General features: G+C 43.7%; 1 protein-coding gene across 2 annotated transcripts in view; it reads left to right on the forward strand.

Annotated features, from left to right (window-relative positions):
* The first annotated feature begins 68 nt into the window (after nucleotides 1–68).
* The window catches only part of LOC130379415 (protein FAM13A-like), a 41,236-nt gene continuing 24,567 nt past the window's right edge, over nucleotides 69–16,737 (forward strand). For both annotated transcript variants that reach the window (XM_056586224.1, XM_056586223.1), the window contains exons 1-5: nucleotides 69–391; nucleotides 5,098–5,356; nucleotides 7,923–8,132; nucleotides 14,374–14,551; nucleotides 16,081–16,234. In XM_056586224.1, the coding sequence (XP_056442199.1) occupies nucleotides 365–391; nucleotides 5,098–5,356; nucleotides 7,923–8,132; nucleotides 14,374–14,551; nucleotides 16,081–16,234 (828 nt within the window). In that variant the 5' untranslated portion in view covers nucleotides 69–364. The remainder of the gene's footprint in view (nucleotides 392–5,097; nucleotides 5,357–7,922; nucleotides 8,133–14,373; nucleotides 14,552–16,080; nucleotides 16,235–16,737) is intronic.

Consider the following 16,737-nt stretch of genomic DNA (forward strand, 5'->3'; position numbering starts at 1 on the left):
CAATGAGAGAGCATGTCTCAGATTTCATCCCAGGAGGAGAGAGAGGGAGAGAGAGGGGTGGGGGGAACAGGGAGGAGGGAGAGAAAACCAGCCACTAATGTGTGTCAATGGTTTGGAGCACACAGACTTTCAATGAAGACCGGCTTATTTTGAGGGAGTCCCTCTCTTCTTCTTTCTTCTCCATTTGGGATTATCTGTTTTAGTTTGTGGTAGAAATCGTGAGGATGATGAAACCTAGTCCTGACTGTGGAGGAAAGTTTAAAGTGGTGTCCCTTCAAGAAGGAGTGAGGAGAAAGTAGGAAGAGGACGAAGAAGGATAGGAGTATTTTTTTCTCTTCATCCTTCCCTACTCCTCTGTTGGAGAATGGGGGCCGGAGCTCTGACTATCTGTGTGAGTACAAGACCTGATCAACAACAGAAGTATAGAAAAAACTACTCAACATGAGCATGTCTTCAACACTTTTGTGATGTCAAAGAATTATGTGCGTGTCTGTACAGAGAAAGAAAGAGAGACACATACATACACTGTATACTTTTGAAGAGACAGAGGGTATGTGTAGGACATCTGTCTTTGTTTTTTTTCTTGAACTAAAACTTTAGAGTGGCAGCAACTTAAGTGGTTTTACTTCCAACTCCTCCATATTATCTTGGACACTTTTCCACAGAACATTCTTCCCCCACTGTCCTACTGTTCTTCACGCACGCATAGCTTCCCTTTGAGTCAGCCAAAATAACACAGAACACATGCAGCTTTATACTTTATACCAACCCTACATTCTCTCTCCCTGTCTAAGAATCATTCACAGCCTGGATTATTACAGGGAAAATGTGGCCGGCAACTTAAACAAACTTAGGTTTCCATTAAATGTTTCACTGCAGAATGGAAAAGTTGAGCTTACTGGATGACAACATTGGGTTTCATTAAAACTCGTTTATTTTGCATAATCCTTCCTTGTATCACATGGGAGGGTCAGAGTCAAACAGTTGTCTCATGCTGCCGGTGAATTTTTGGCTGCCAGTTGGTCGAATGACCACCCACAGGGAGTGTGTGTGTGTGTGTGTGTGTGTGTGTGTGTGTGTGTGTGTGTGTGTGTGTGTGTGTGTGTGTGTGTGTGTGTGTTTGTGTGTGTGTGTGTGTGTGTGTGTGTGTGTGTGTGTGTGTGTGTGTGTGTGTGTGTGTGTGTGTGTGTGTGTGTGTGTGTGTGTGTGTGTGTGTGTGTGTGTGTGTGTGTGTGTGTGTGTGCGCGTGCGAGCGAGAGAGAGAGAGAGAGAGACGCGGAAGGCCAGGGAGAGAGAAGGAGAGGGAGAGGGGGAAGGCAAGGGAGAGAGGGGAAGGAGAGGGAGGGGGAAAGAGAGAGGTTCGGCGAGGGGGTGTTCTTAGGAGGAGGCACATGCTTGGTCTTGTCCTTCCCTCTGCGAAGAAAATTAAAGAAACAGAGCCACTGCCACAAGTCGCGAAGTATGCAACACATTTAAACAACTAAGCACGGCAACAACAATACATTCCTTCCATTTTAGTTGAGTTCATTTTAACTTTTTTGTCAAAATCATAACGGAAAAAGATACCCAACAGCCTCTGCGTCGCTTATCTGCACTTGTATGATTCTATTGTTCAACCTCACTTGTAAATTGCTTTGGATAAAAGTGTAGGCTAAATAGAAACATGTCTAGTTGTAAATGAATAAAAGCAAACAATTGCAATTCCCAGCTGTGTCAGAAAAGTCCCATACCGAGGTGTCTGTGAGCGTGTCAGCATTTGTGTGAGAATGTTGTAACGGTTGGGGGGAAGGGAGCAGGGATGAAGATTTATAGGTGGACCACAATAGACTTCCTCGCTAACAATAGACCCGGCCCATCACACATTAGCTTGTGTTGTCCTTTCAAGAAAACCGGCGTTGATTGGAGGTGTGTGATTGTGCTTGTGTGTTTGTGTATAAGTGTTAGATAAAGAGAGAGGGAGAGAGAGAGAGAGAGAGAGCGAGAGAGAGAGAGAGAGAGAGAGAGAGAGAGAGAGAGAGAGAGAGAGAGAGAGAGAGAGAGAGAGAGAGAGAGAGAGAGAGAGAGAGAGAGAGAGAGAGAGGCATACTGTGGGAATGCATGTGGATGTTTACACTTGTCTGTAATTGTGTGTGCCTCTGTGTGTTGTGTTGTGTTGTATGTCAGGGTGCATGCATGCAACTGTCGGTTTGTGTGTTTCAGTGTGTGCTTGCATGTGTTTGCAAGGCCAGATTTTGGGGACATCTGCTGTGTGCGGTCTGTCACTAGCAGGCCTAGCTCAGACAGGCTTAGCAAGGACATGAGACGTCTGTCAGGCTACAGTCATCGTCAGACTCGGACACTCCACCACAAGCACCCCCACTAGCCCACTGGACATTTTTTGTTGCAGTTTGTAATTGTGTTTGTATGCTTTGATTGTTCTCTCGATAAAAGCTTAATACAAATGTTTATACAATTAATGACCTGTACTACAGCCTATAAATATTCAATAGCTAGCTGTACGCTGACTCACAATCATCCATCTTCTGAACTATCATGACCTCTGACCTCTCTGGCTGTCATCCAACTCTCCGTTGCCATGACTCCCAGTGTCCTGAGGATACGAAGTGTATGCCTTTGGTATTCATATCTTCAACCCCCAGCCTAGTTTGTGGTTGCTATGCCATCCTCCTGTTAATGTGGATGGTGTGAGCACCAAATCCTGGAAGGATCAGGGTTAGGGTTAGCTCTGTTGAAGATCTCCTGCCCTCTATCTTCTACATGAGTACCATCTGTTTGTCACATCCAATGATACGACCAGAGCAGCTCTGCGCATCAGTCTGCCTTATGTTTGTTATGCATGTTGACTCATAGCATCATAAAACAAGCGTGTGGATATAGCTACACACGTGAACATTGGCTGCTTGACCAAAACACAGAGCGCATTCATGAGAACTGAAAATGTGTAGGCCACTTGTAGGTCCATGCAAACACTGTTAAGTGACGTGACAATAACATGACTGTCCAAAAAAAATAATATATGTATCAATATATATATATTAAAAGAAAAATGTCTAATCAAATAATGAAAGTTTTACGGATGCACACACATAGAAATAATATACAAAGTGATAAATAAAACTGGCAAATAAAACTCACAAGTAAGTAAAAACATAATTAGGTCTTGTTTTGTCTTTTAGCTTTTTCCTCCATTAATGTGTACAAGAGTTGTGTAACTAGAGTCCAAGCTTTCGGTCCAAGCCCAGCCTTGGTTGAACTGGAGGAATGGAAGGACCCCCCAAGCCCCCCTCCTCCCCCCTCCCTCCATCTGCTGGAAGCCATGTCACATGACCAACATGGGAAATATCTTTAGTTTCTCCTAATTTATTGACCAATGGCTTATAAAGCCAAAAACGTAGCAATCAAGTGTCTCAATGTAGCAATCCTCTTAAAAGGGTAACCCTCCTCCTTATTGGGCGTTAGGAACAGTCCACGGCCACCCACTGTAATATAGGAAGCGGCTGTTCCATATTTTAATTGATATGGTTGTAATAAAAATATCAAATATAGATTGAACAAATAAAATGAATAACCCGGTCTGCAGGTCCATGGTTGATGCGTCCGTGTTAAAATCATGTCCTCCGCCACTACGATCCTTGTAAACACCAGTTCAGTACTCTTTTAAAGGATCATCTCTTCCCAGTAGCAAGGAGGATCATTTTAATATGATCATAGTCATAATAACCCTTAATGTTATCTTCAGCCGTCTGTGAGAGAAATATTGACTCAAGGTTGACTCTGTTTACACACAAGAATGTGTGTTTTTGCATAGGACAGATTAAAAAGCATCTCTTTAGTCTGTTTAAACATGTGTGTTTGTGTGTATGCGTATGTCTGTGTGAATGCGTGCATGTGTGTGTGTGTGTGGGTGTGTGTGTGTGTGTGTGTGTGTGTGTGTGTGTGTGTGTGTGTGTGTGTGTGTGTGTGTGTGTGTGTGTGTGTGTGTGTGTGTGTGTGTGTGCATGCATGTGTGGTTGCAGCCATGGGTGCAACAGGTGGCACAGCTTGCTTATTTGCAACTTGGATAAGGTATCAGTGCCTGCCTTGCAGCTGTGATATACACACACACACACACACACACACACACACACACACACACACACACACACACACACACACACACACACACACACACACACACACACACACACACACACACACACACACACACACACACACACACACACACACACACATACACACGACAAACACACACATCACAAATATTCCCTGGGTTTTAAAGGGCTGCAACAGGGCGTTCGTCATATTGCCTCACCATATGTTTCTGTTTGACAACAGCAAAGCCCTGACAAACACACACTGAGCCCTTGGCTACGCATGCTCTCCTTCTCCTATGTGTTATTGCTTATCTCTATGGGCTGTGTGGCAGCTTTATCACAGAAACAAACAGAAAGGCTCTTTCAAGTTATCATACATGTCTGTTATTGTGCATTATACCTTAGATACTGAATTGTAGGTTATCTACTTATTAGATTAACCTGAGTAAGTGGGCATTCATATATATGCTATACTCTCTTTGTGTATGTGTATACTTGTGTGCGTGTGCGTGTGTGAGCGTGCACGCGCGTGTGTGTGTGTGTGTGTGTGTAAAAGAAAAGAAAGAGCACACATATAAAGTATGTGCAGGTACAGTCCCTTCCCCTTCCTGCAGTTCAAAGTGTTGCATGGTAACCAGACAATTGTCGTAGCAACTACCACAAAGAGAGGCCCTCCCCTCTACCTCTCTAGACTCTCTCTCTCTTTGTATTGCTTAGTTCTCAACCCAGTCTGGTGCTACCGGCTCCTAACACACATGACATGACACACACACTATGACTGAAGTGTGTCGAGACCCAGACCCGTCTGGGGCCCTATAACGAGCGAGAGGTGGCCCATTTATCTGGATCCTAATGTGTCTCTTCTGGCACTGGTACAACGCTAACCTGAATGCCAGCTTCCACCTCCAGCACCTCCACCTCCTCGATGCCCACAGTGGCCAGAGTGCCAGCTGGGTCTGACGGAGCTGTTCTCTGCCTCCTTCCCTCTCCTTCCTAACCACAGCACCACAAGGCCGCCGTGCAGGTCAAGGAGGACATGAAGAAGATGGTACAGCTCCCCATGCTCAGGCCCTGGACCATCACCGGCAGCACCTCCAGTTCCAACAGCGTCGCCACCACCACAGCCATCGCCACTGCGGAGGCCCAGGGTAGCAGGCAGTTTGGAGTGCCCCTGTCGGAGCTGTGCGCACTGGGCTTGGTGGCGGAAGAGTACGGGGTGCCCAGAGTGGTGCACAGGATGGTGGAGCATCTACGCACGCACGGTAATAAGGGGCTGGGGGCCGGTTTGGGACATGCATATAGATTGCCTTTATTCCACAAAAAAAAAAGGAGATTATATTGAATTAAGAGATTCTTAATTCAATACATATATATATTTATTTAGTTATTTATTTAACATCTGCCCTCTAACTTGAGCAGAGAAATTGTAACAGAAACAAAGTAGGCCTATACATTCAATTTAGATATTAGATGTGTTATACATATCGATGTATAATATATTATTTAGAAATAGAGCTCCAGATGTAGTAAGTAAGCCCGCTGACGAGGCGCCGCCGCAAGGCACAACCGCCCGCTTCTGAGGCGGTGGTGCAAAAAGCCAAAAGCTGCTCAGGGCCACACCCCCACCCCCCTCCTTGACCCACCTCTCTCCTCCTCATTTTCATTAAAGCAATAGACACCGAAACGGCGCGTTTGGGAAAAGCTCAATGTGCGACTTGCTCATAGTGGCTGTAATTCTGCACCACGGCTGAATCTCGTGAACATCTTCAAATACTGTGTTAGGTGCCCACTAATACCTACATTAAAGCCTCACTTAAAGTAGCATGCCATGGGACCTTTAAGACCCATGTTTAATTGCAGACATTGTCTATGTCAAGATGCAAAACAGACATTTTTCTTTCAACTCACCTCCTCTCATGGTGTATGACAGGTAACAAAGTTAGGCAGTTTGCCATCAGTTGACAAACATTATATACAATTTTGCGGTTTAGCAGCTCCCATAGCTGAAAATGTGTCTTGTCCAACCCAGCTAAGCACATATGAACTGCCCTGGCTGGGTAGCTTCCTAATAGTGCCTACAAACGAACAAATCAAGTTTTGATTTTGTGTTTACACACGATCTGCTCATGGACTTGGAGACTGAGAGACGGTGCAGCAGAGTAGGAAAGAAGAGAGCAATTCGGAATTTTCCAATGCATAACTTAGTCAAGGTTGGGTCAAGGCTAGAGTAATGTAATTTATTGGAAGTGTAAATGTATGTCTTGTAGTGTCACTTACACTCATCATTCTATTATTTTTTTTAAATCAACCTTTTTTGTTGGGATTTGCTGAAATGTAAAATATACACTAGGATGTCGTTGGCAGTACTATTGCTGTTGTTGATCTCTTTCCGTCACTGATTCAGTCGATGCAAATAAAGTCCTTTTGAATTGGGCTTGTCAGGTCTTTTGCAAAGGTCAAAGGGAGTGACTTCTAGCATTCTGATCTGAGGAATGAGTCTAGAAGATTTTATCTGCTGTCATATTTCATAGTTAGTATGTTTACTGTCAAATTCCCAAAAAGTATATTCAAACCGCACAATAAAAGCATGAGCTGAATCAGATAATGTTTTGGAACGACCTATTGACAGTCTGCCCGTCCCATCTGTAACAATAAATCCCGTTTATGGGCCAGGCCCACAATCTCTTTCTGTTTGAGGTTCTAGAATATTCTCTGGATCTTTGGTCCACTAGGTGTCACTGCAGAGCTATACAAGTAGCGACTTGTAGGTTTGAGGAAATTAGGGCGAGTCTGGATGTATCACAGCTAGATAAGACACCGTCCACAGACGGAGACTGATTGTAGTTCCACATGTTGGTATGTTGTGGATCTCATGCTGATAAAAAATCTTGTTCTTGTCAGAAATTAGTTCAAGTAAAATGTTCAAAATATATAGGCCTACCAAAAATATAGCACAGCATAAAATTCAAAATACAGCATTGTTGTATCCACAATAATAGCGTGTTTAACATGTCTGCATCACTTCGTTGTATCCAATACTATATTCATTTATAATTTTAGTGTATATTTTGAATGTAGCAGGGTCATTTAACGGTAAACAAGTCCCGCCTAGCCGCAGCCGAAGCGGGACTGGCGACCTCGCACGCAGTTCCCTCAATAGATTGTCCTATTAATGAGAATATAAGTCTTATCTTATCTTTAACGTTGATAAACTCACCAATATGGCATCTCTACTAAAGGCTTGGTTCATTGTTTTCGTATCGGTATGCGTTTGGTTTCACAAAATCAAGTCATGGATAAGCATCAATAAGTCTGAAGCGTTCAATCAAAATATTTAACGATTGACAGACTTCTTGAAAGGAACGGCATCCAACGCAATTTTTGGTGAAACAAAACGCATGCCGATACACAGGATGTAGAGTAAAAGTAGCTCAATGTTTAGAAGTAACGTCATCTCTGTCTTTACGCCACGTTTAAAATACCTTGCAGTAAGCACATTTGCCTTGTAACCTCATTATTTATGTCATGGCAGCAAGATGTGTTCGTGTGATAGTCCAACTTCTGTTCTATCAATAAATCAATTACGCAGGAGTATGAATTACTGCGTTGTCATTTTTATAGCCAAATTCAAAGGTCCCCAACCGTACAGTCGTTGGTCCCAACTTAATGAATAACCAACTAACAACCAGTTTACATGCATCATGGATACTTATTCTAATCCACTTTTTTTAAATGACTCAAGACGTATATACTCTTTTCACATTAAAAGACGTTTGATCAATTGAATGCGACCCAGACTCATCTTCTTCTCTGTGTGTTGTGCTGTAGCCCTGCATCAGGAGGGCCTGTTCAGGGTGAATGGGAACGTGCGGGCCGTCGAGTCCCTGAGGCATCGCCTCCAGAGTGGTGAGGAGGTGGACCTGCTGGCCGAAGGGGACGTCTGCACCGTGGCCAGCCTGCTCAAACAGTACCTCCGGGATCTCCCAGAGGGACTGGTCCATTCAGCTGTACAAAACGCTCTAATAGAGCACTATCAAGGTAAGAGTCAATGGGAAAACCAGAACATGGCTCCACCACCCTATGTTTGAATCCCTGTCGGTCATAACCTTTCGCCACATCTCTCTTTTCAAATCTTTTGTTGGTTTGATTGGTTCATATTCCAGTCAAACATTGTCAGCATTCATTCCATTCCACAATTGTACATTCAGGGGCCACTCACACTAGGGCCGCGGCCCTGTGCTCATTTGCATACTAAAGTCTAGAACGTTTGGCTAGTGTGACCACGCCATCCGTATTCCAGCACGGAACAGCCCCTTGGCCATGGCCCACTTGGGAGCTGTGCCGTGGCCAAAGTACAGATGCTAATGAGATGACACGCGCGGATACGCAACGTGAGCTGGATGACGTAGTCCTTGCGCAACCCTTCTTTCTTTATAGGTCCATGCCCTTCTTCCCCACAACAATCATTTTAAACAATGGCGGCAAGCGGTTCACGAGTGGGTTTACGTTGGTGCGATACTGAAGTTGAGTGTTTACTTCAAATTTGGGCAGACGACAGCATTCAGTCGCAGTCGCAATCGCAGACGTATTTATCGTATTACGACGTGATGACGTATGTATAGCAATCATGCCCAGGCCACGGCCTTTGGGAGCAGTATGACGGGGGCGAGCGGGGGGAGTGTGGAGGGGGGGAATCATGCTGAATCTTTCTGCAGCACGGAACAGGCAAACTTGCCTAGTGTGAGTGCGCCCTGAAAGGTCCCCCTTTTTTCCAAATAAGAAGCCACAGGGTACTGCGCCAGAACGCTCACCTCACACCAGCTTGAGGTGGAGTATGAGGGAACTAATGAATCAGCCAATTATACAGGGGGATGATTAGGGGGCCAGATTGAATGAGCCTGGTTGGCAATGGGCAGTTTTAGCCAGGACACCGGGGAATCCCCCTCTCTCTGCGGTAAGTGCCCTGGGATCTTTTATGACAACAGTGAGTTTAGTGTGGCTTCTCAGTCCCCTGCTACCACCCACCAATAGGGCTTGTACATCGTGACGTCACATCACAATGACAAGCATTTCAGAAGTAAAGGAGCATTCTTAATGGTGTAGTATAGGAGAATGTTCATGGTCGGGATAATGTTTTGGTCTGTTTAGTAGTTAATCGTGAAGTTACTTGTCATTATGGGATAACATTGTTAGGTTGAAAGCCGTGTTTCTTATGCAAGATTTAGACTAGGATACGGTATATTTACGTAATAGTATCGCCAGCCAAAAATCCCATGAGGCATTGTGATGCACAAGCATAGGTTGCGACCCACAGTTTGAAAACCTGCAGCTGAAAACCTCTGGGCTGCTTGAACAAAACTGTAACCAATAATTACTGTTTCATTCTTCCACCTGCCTGTGTGGCCTAATACCATGGTAACAGTCTTCAATTGTACCTCGTGTGAGGTTATTTTGTTAAACTCTTGGAGAGTGTGCCACTGTGCCAGGTATCTGGGTCACAAAGTGAATATCTTATGAGGACGGCTATCTTTAGATAAGAACTGTTTAGTCACAGCAGGAAAACACGACATTGAGCTTGACCACCACTGGCTCACTCATTTGAGTGTCTTAATGTGTGTGTGTGTGTGTGTGTGTGTGTGTGTGTGTGTGTGTGTGTGTGTGTGTGTGTGTGTATGTGTGTGTGTGTGTGTGTGTGTGTGGGTGGGAGTGGGTGTATTTGAGTGTACCATTTAGAAACCGTGTCGTGTGGCTCACTCTCTCGATGTAGAAGGTTAACTTTCTTTCTTTTGATCCAACTCTCTCTGGAAAATCCTCAGCCTGGGGTCTGTGTCAGGATTCTGGCTTCCATGACTGCCTGGCCATTAGCGTTGGCATAAATCATGGCGGGGACCACACCGTCTCTCAAAAATGTATCTGAGGGCTTCCCGCCAGTTGACACATTAACCAAGATGTCGGTTTGTCTGGAGACCTTCCCCGGCTTCTAGGTCAAGATGGTTTAGTATTCTCTGGTTAGAATCAGGTAGACGTTCCCCTGGTCACAGACTCACAGTCTTGCATTTCATGGCGTTGCGCCGTCAGCGTGAGATGGATCACCAGTTAAACAGCACTAGTTCTGCAGTGAAATGGATTCAAAACCTTGAACAAATATTCAAATCCCTATTTGCTTTGTGATCATTGTAGTAATTTTTGTAAATCATTTTGTGTTGAAAGTAGGCCTACTCTCGTACTTTGGAAACCATGTGTGTTCGGAAACTTTAGGCTGCATTGAAGCTCTGCCTTAATCAGGTCAAACTCAGACAGTCATCACACCTTCTATGTTTAAAGGCAGTGAAAGATTTGCACTATGAATGAATGAATTGATCTTTTATTTAACCAGGAAGATCCCATTGAGATAAAATATCTCTTCTTCCAGGCAGTCGTCCTGGTCAAGAAACTTAAATAAGACAATTGTTTTTTGTGTGTGGATTTGATCCGCTCTCCCTTGATGTGCTTGACACAGCTAACCTAGGCCACATAAACCTAATGTAACCTAGGCCACATAAACCTGAAATGAAAAAATCAAACACTGTCAAAAAACGGTATATCAATGAAGATTCTAATGTACTTTTTAAAAAGGCCATCTCCTTGCTACCACCTCTAAACCCATGTTCTGCTGATGATCTTGTAGAAAACTTTAATTTGAAAATTTTGAAAGTCATAGATGTCATTGCACCTTATAAGGTTAAAACGATTTCTGGAAAGCAAAAGGCACCCTGGAGAAAAGCTGCTTCTGTAACAGCACAGAAAAAGGAATGCAGGAAGGTTGAACGCATCTGGCGTAAAACAAAACTTCATATTCACCATGATATCTATAAAGAGAGCCTCCGTGCCTACAATTTAGACTTAAAAAATGCTAGAGAAACATTTTTCTCCAATATCATTAAAACCAACACTAATAATGCAAAAACCCTATTTGCAACTGTTGACAGACTGACCAACCCCCCAATAGAAATTCCACCTGATCTCCATTCCACGCAGAAATGCAATGAGTTTGCAGCTTTTTATATTGATAAAATTGAAGGTATCAGACGAGCCATCAATATCTCCACGTCAAACAAAAATGTTGGACTACCACCCTGTTCAGGCAAAAATTACGTGGCAAGGATGGCATGCTTTAATGTTATAGACTCTCAAAATCTTGTGGAAACTGTGACACAACTAAAGCCATCCACCTGTTGCCTTGATACTATACCTACCAACCTCTTTAAGAATGTTTTCGACTGCCTAGCAGTAGACATATTGCAGATAGTTAACAACTCTCTCCAGTCAGGCAAGTTCCCAAAAGCTTTGAAAACTGCAGTTATTAAACCCCTTTTAAAAAAGCGGATCCTTGATGCCTCTATTATTAACAACTACAGACCAATATCAAATCTACCCTTCATAAGTAAAATCATTGAGAAAGTTGTCCTCCAGCAACTAAATCACTTCCTGGCATCAACTGGTTGCTATGACACCTTCCAATCAGGATTTCGACCCCTGCACAGCACTGAGACCGCCCTTATTAAAGTTGTAAACGACATCCGTCTTAACACAGACTCTGGCAAAACCTCAATACTAATGCTACTTGACCTCAGTGCTGCATTCGACACTGTAGACCATACATTACTTCTGGAAAGGTTAGAAAACTGGGTGGGGCTTTCAGGCACTGTCTTAAATTGGTTCAGGTCCTACCTACAAAATAGGAACTACTTTGTTTCCATTGGCGACTTTGTATCAGAATCAACCAATGTGACATGTGGAGTCCCACAAGGTTCGATCTTAGGACCCTCTTTATTCAACATCTACATGCTCCCACTAGGGCAAATCATGCAAAATAACAATATTGACCATCATTGCTATGCTGATGACACGCAAATCTATGTATCGCTATCACCAAATGACTATCGGCCCATAGATCTCCTGTGCCAGTGCATTGAGCAAGTGAAGGAATGGATGTGCCGAAATTTCCTTCAACTAAATGAGGACAAAACAGAGATAATTGTATTTGGTTCTAAAACGGAAAGGCTTAAAGTAACCCAACACCTTCACTCTCTGTCCCTGAAAACCTCAATCAAAGCCAGAAATCTAGGGGTTATCATGGATTCAGATTTACATTTTGACAGTCACATCAAATCAGTTACAAAATCGGCATATTATCACCTTAAAAATATAGCAAGACTTAGAGGGCTCATGTCCACCGAAGACTTACAAAAACTTGTACATGCCTTTATCACTAGTAAGCTTGATTACTGCAATGGTCTCCTCACAGGTCTCCCAAAACAAACTCTGAGGAAGCTTCAGCTTGTTCAGAATGCTGCTGCTAGAGTTCTAACAAAGACCAAAAAATTTGATCATATTACACCAATTCTGAAGTCGTTACATTGGCTTCCTGTAGGTCAGAGAATTGATTTTAAAATCATGTTGCTAACCTATAAATCCCTACATGGTTTAGGCCCAAAATACTTAACTGATATGCTTCCACTACATCAGCCTTCTAGACCACTAAGATCCTCTGAGACCAATCTGTTAATTATCCCCAGAGTAAACACAAAACATGGGAAAGCAGGATTTAGTTACTATGCAACAAATAGCTGGAATAAACTCCCAGAGGATTTAAGACTTGCCCCAACTCTGAGCACCTTTAAAACAAGACTGAAGACTTTTATGTTTGCTATAGCTTTCTGCTAAAATCTTAAATACATTGCACTTTCTAAAAAGCTTTTTTAACTTTGCCTTTATTTTCTATTTTAATACTAAAATGCCTTTTTCTATTCTACCCATTTCTTTGCATATGTTTTTCTTTTACTTATCTATTATTTTATTTTATTGTATGACAATGTTTATATGTGAAGCACTTTGAGTCTGCCTTGTGTATGAAAAGTGCTATATAAATAAAGTTGCCTTGCCTTGCCTTGCCTATGACTTTCTGGCTGCTGGCTGGGGTTTTGCTGCTACAGTGAGAAACTGTTTCTCATTATCAGGTAGCTATGACTTTCCTATGTATATTTTTGTGTTTTCTTTAAAGTGATCACAAGGTTAAGGCGGTGTGACCGTAACTTGGACCCAGAGGTTAAATGTTCTGGTAGAAAACCCAGGAAATCATTTATCAACAATATCCTTGCTTGGTCCAAATCAATATACATGGATGCCTGCACAGGGATTGTGCAAATTATACTCAACATCAACAATCCAAGTAACACTCACTCAGATGCGCAATTCCACACGCACAAACATTGGAATATATAACTCTGAAGCATGGATACACTCACACAAATGGAATATTTGGATCAAAAGCAAAAGCAATAACTCAGCCTCCCACATGCCACCACGCACACACACACACACACACACACACACACACACACACACACACACACACACACACACACACACACACACACACACACACACACACACACACACACACACACATATATATACACATGCACAAATAGATACAAGTGCTTGCTCACACACACACACACACACAGACAAACACTACACAGACTCTTACACAGCGCTTGCGTCAGTCTGGATCACCAGTGGTCACCCTCCTATCCAACCCTGACCTATTTATAAATGCCAGAACTCAAGTCAGCTCTGTTTTCCGGCTCTGGAAGTTTAGCGTAATGCTCATCAAAACACGCTACGATGAGAGATGTGTTTAATACCACTCGGACAGGTGGATGGGCCTATCACAGAACATGGATGCCTGTCCGTGGAAATCCTTGTTTAAATATAGGACATTATGCTGTAATACACAATCTGTTTGGACTGCCTAGGTTGTGAACTGGGCCAAGGAAAGGCACTTTGATACCACTGGGTGATTATCAATGGGGTCAGGTTGCGTTATTATTGTCATGGGTTTACATAGGTATTTGGTTTGGTGGATTTAACCGGGACATTAATAGTTGTTGTTCATACTCATAACAGTTTATCCAGTCACGGCTGCCAAGGGCTTCAATAGTTCCGTTGCTGGTGGATCGCCCCTGTTTGGCTTTTGATTGTTCTCAGCCTAATCTGGGAGTAGCTTCAGATCAAAGTGTCTATCAAATTACTAAGTTTAAATGTGACATCAATGTTATCCTTACTTTTGTTAGGATCCATCCTTTGAAGTCTTGTATTCTCCATGGATCTTCTTGTTGGATGATTCAGTGAAGGTTGCAGACGGAACGGTCATAGATGTGAGTGAAGGCACCATACGGTGTGCCTGAAGACACTAGGGTCACGGATGTGGGTGACCCGTGTGTGTGTGTTTCAGAGCGTGGCGAGGAAGGCTCGCGGGGGGACCTGAAGGCGCTGTTGGGGCGGATGCCGGACGTCCACCACTGCCTGCTGAGCTACCTCTGCCGCTTCCTGACCGAGGTGGAGCGTCACCACGCGCACAACCGTATGACCGCCCTCAACCTGGCCACTGTGTTCGGACCCAGCGTCTTCCAGTCAGTCCTACTCACCTGCTGCACTCTCCTTCCGCTCCGCTGTGCTTCACTTGAACCGTACTTAACTTAGCTTTCTGTCTCTGCTCAAATGCACAAAACTATATTATACTATGCTCGTACTATACTCAAATCAGTTTCTATCAAACTCACTACGATCACTATTACACTTTATTCTACATATTTTTAGCCTTTACTTGTATACTTCTTTCGAGTCTACTACTACTAGCACTTCAACTGCTACCTCTACATCTGGCCAACAGGTGGCGCTACTGTTTATTAGGAGAGGACAGAAGTCTTCCCTATATGACTCAAATAATTTGTTCATGATGTCACTGGCTATGTTTCAGAAATCATTCAGTGTTTAATGACGCAGATATATTTACCTAGGCGATGGGAAAACCATCATCACATCATAATGTGAGCTGGCATGGTGCAGCCTATAGACATTTATAGCTTCCTGTAATGCATTATTTATGACCTAGTCTGCATTCATCTGCAGTAAAAATGGAAACTTATCAATGATCTCAGTTTTTATTGTTTTTGCGTGCACACTCCCACGGTGTGTGTGACGGCTCCAACGTTGTGTATGTATCACACCAAAGCGGTCAAAGTTGGCAACAGGCCTCCATCGAAAGGATACAGTTTCCATTCGCTTACTCTGTCTTCAGAATAATAACCATTCTAGATTGAGGCGGTAGGTCTCTGTAGCAAGATCCCCTCACCCCTACCTGCTCCATCACAACATGTATCTGAGTTCACTGTAAATCGGATGTGATCAAAGCCTAGCATTTCGAGGCCAGTTTTTTGGGGCCAAAGCTAACCCTATCGCACCCCCCCATTGCAGCCCTTCGTGAAAACAATTAAAAATGTTTAGAGCAATGCAATAAAAGCGGAGACCACATTTTGAGAAAAGTAAAATACAAATAAGACAAGATTTTGGGAGCGTTGACATACCATTGAGACCCTATCTTGAGACCCTTTTCAGGGACACAACTCTCCCTGTATCGCACCTTCTCTCTGCGTGCTCCCCGCTGGTCTCCCTCTTTAATAATCCCAGTGATCCCAGTGAGCTGGACCTGGTGAATGGACCGCCCTGTGCAGCTCAGGTTTCCGTTGATGGGTTAGGGAGAATCCATATCAGATGGCACCTCCAGCCCTGTACACCGTGTTCCTGTAAGTCAAGTCGAGCACGCGCCTGCATATATATTTATGTTTGCAGTTTGGATCCGTGTTCCCATCTACGTTTGACACAGCTGTCGGCCGGGGTGTTGACGGCTATCAGGGGATCACCCTCGCCGTTGCCAGATGGTGGTTGGAGCGCATTCTGTGTCATTTTCAATTCACGATTCATCAGCGCGGTGCATTTATCAATGCGTTCAAAGGAAAAGCTTAAACACCATAAAAACAAACCCAAATACGGAGAAACTTTTACTGTTTTCTAATCAGGTGGTTAATGATAGGGGAAGCTCTTATTCTTCTACCTTCACTCTTTTATATATTCTCACTTGTGTCCGCTTTCTCCTCTGCAGCGTGTCTCCTGGGTTTGAGGCCATTAAGGAGCAGAATATCTGCAATAAAATCATGGCCGAGCTCATCCAAAACTACAGCAACATCTTCGACAGCAGCCCCGATGGAGACCAAGATGGCCTCACTGGCCATTTACCGACCCTCATCATTGTCAAGGTACACATACCATCTTGTAGTCCAAGTCCATTTTATTTGTATAGCCCTCAATCGCGGTTACAGTCTGTAAGGGATTTAATGTCAATAACCTTTTACTAGCCCTTGCCCGCCAAAGGGCATACATACAGTACTTGTTTACAAAATACTTTTTTACACAATGCATGCTCATGTTTCTGTAGAATAATACATTTAAGACAATACAAGATACAATTATTTATTTATATACTATTTTATACAATACTAACTCATGTGTGCGACATAAACAAAAACGGCACATTCACAAGACCCCATTTCAAAATGGCCGTTAGACATGTTGCTTTGTATGGAACGTGTCACCGCACACAGCATGTCAGTGGCATGCCTCTGTCGGTCAGCGACACATACACCCCAAGCCCTGGAAACCCCCATCACCAGCACCGCCCCCAGAGTGGAAGTTTATGTACCTAACCCCCTGACGGGGGCAACCGGGGGTCGTCTCCATGCCCGCCCCCCCCCCCCCCTTT

This window comes from Gadus chalcogrammus, chromosome 3 (assembly GCF_026213295.1).
Source record: "Gadus chalcogrammus isolate NIFS_2021 chromosome 3, NIFS_Gcha_1.0, whole genome shotgun sequence".
NCBI classification, from domain to species: Eukaryota; Metazoa; Chordata; class Actinopteri; order Gadiformes; family Gadidae; genus Gadus; species Gadus chalcogrammus.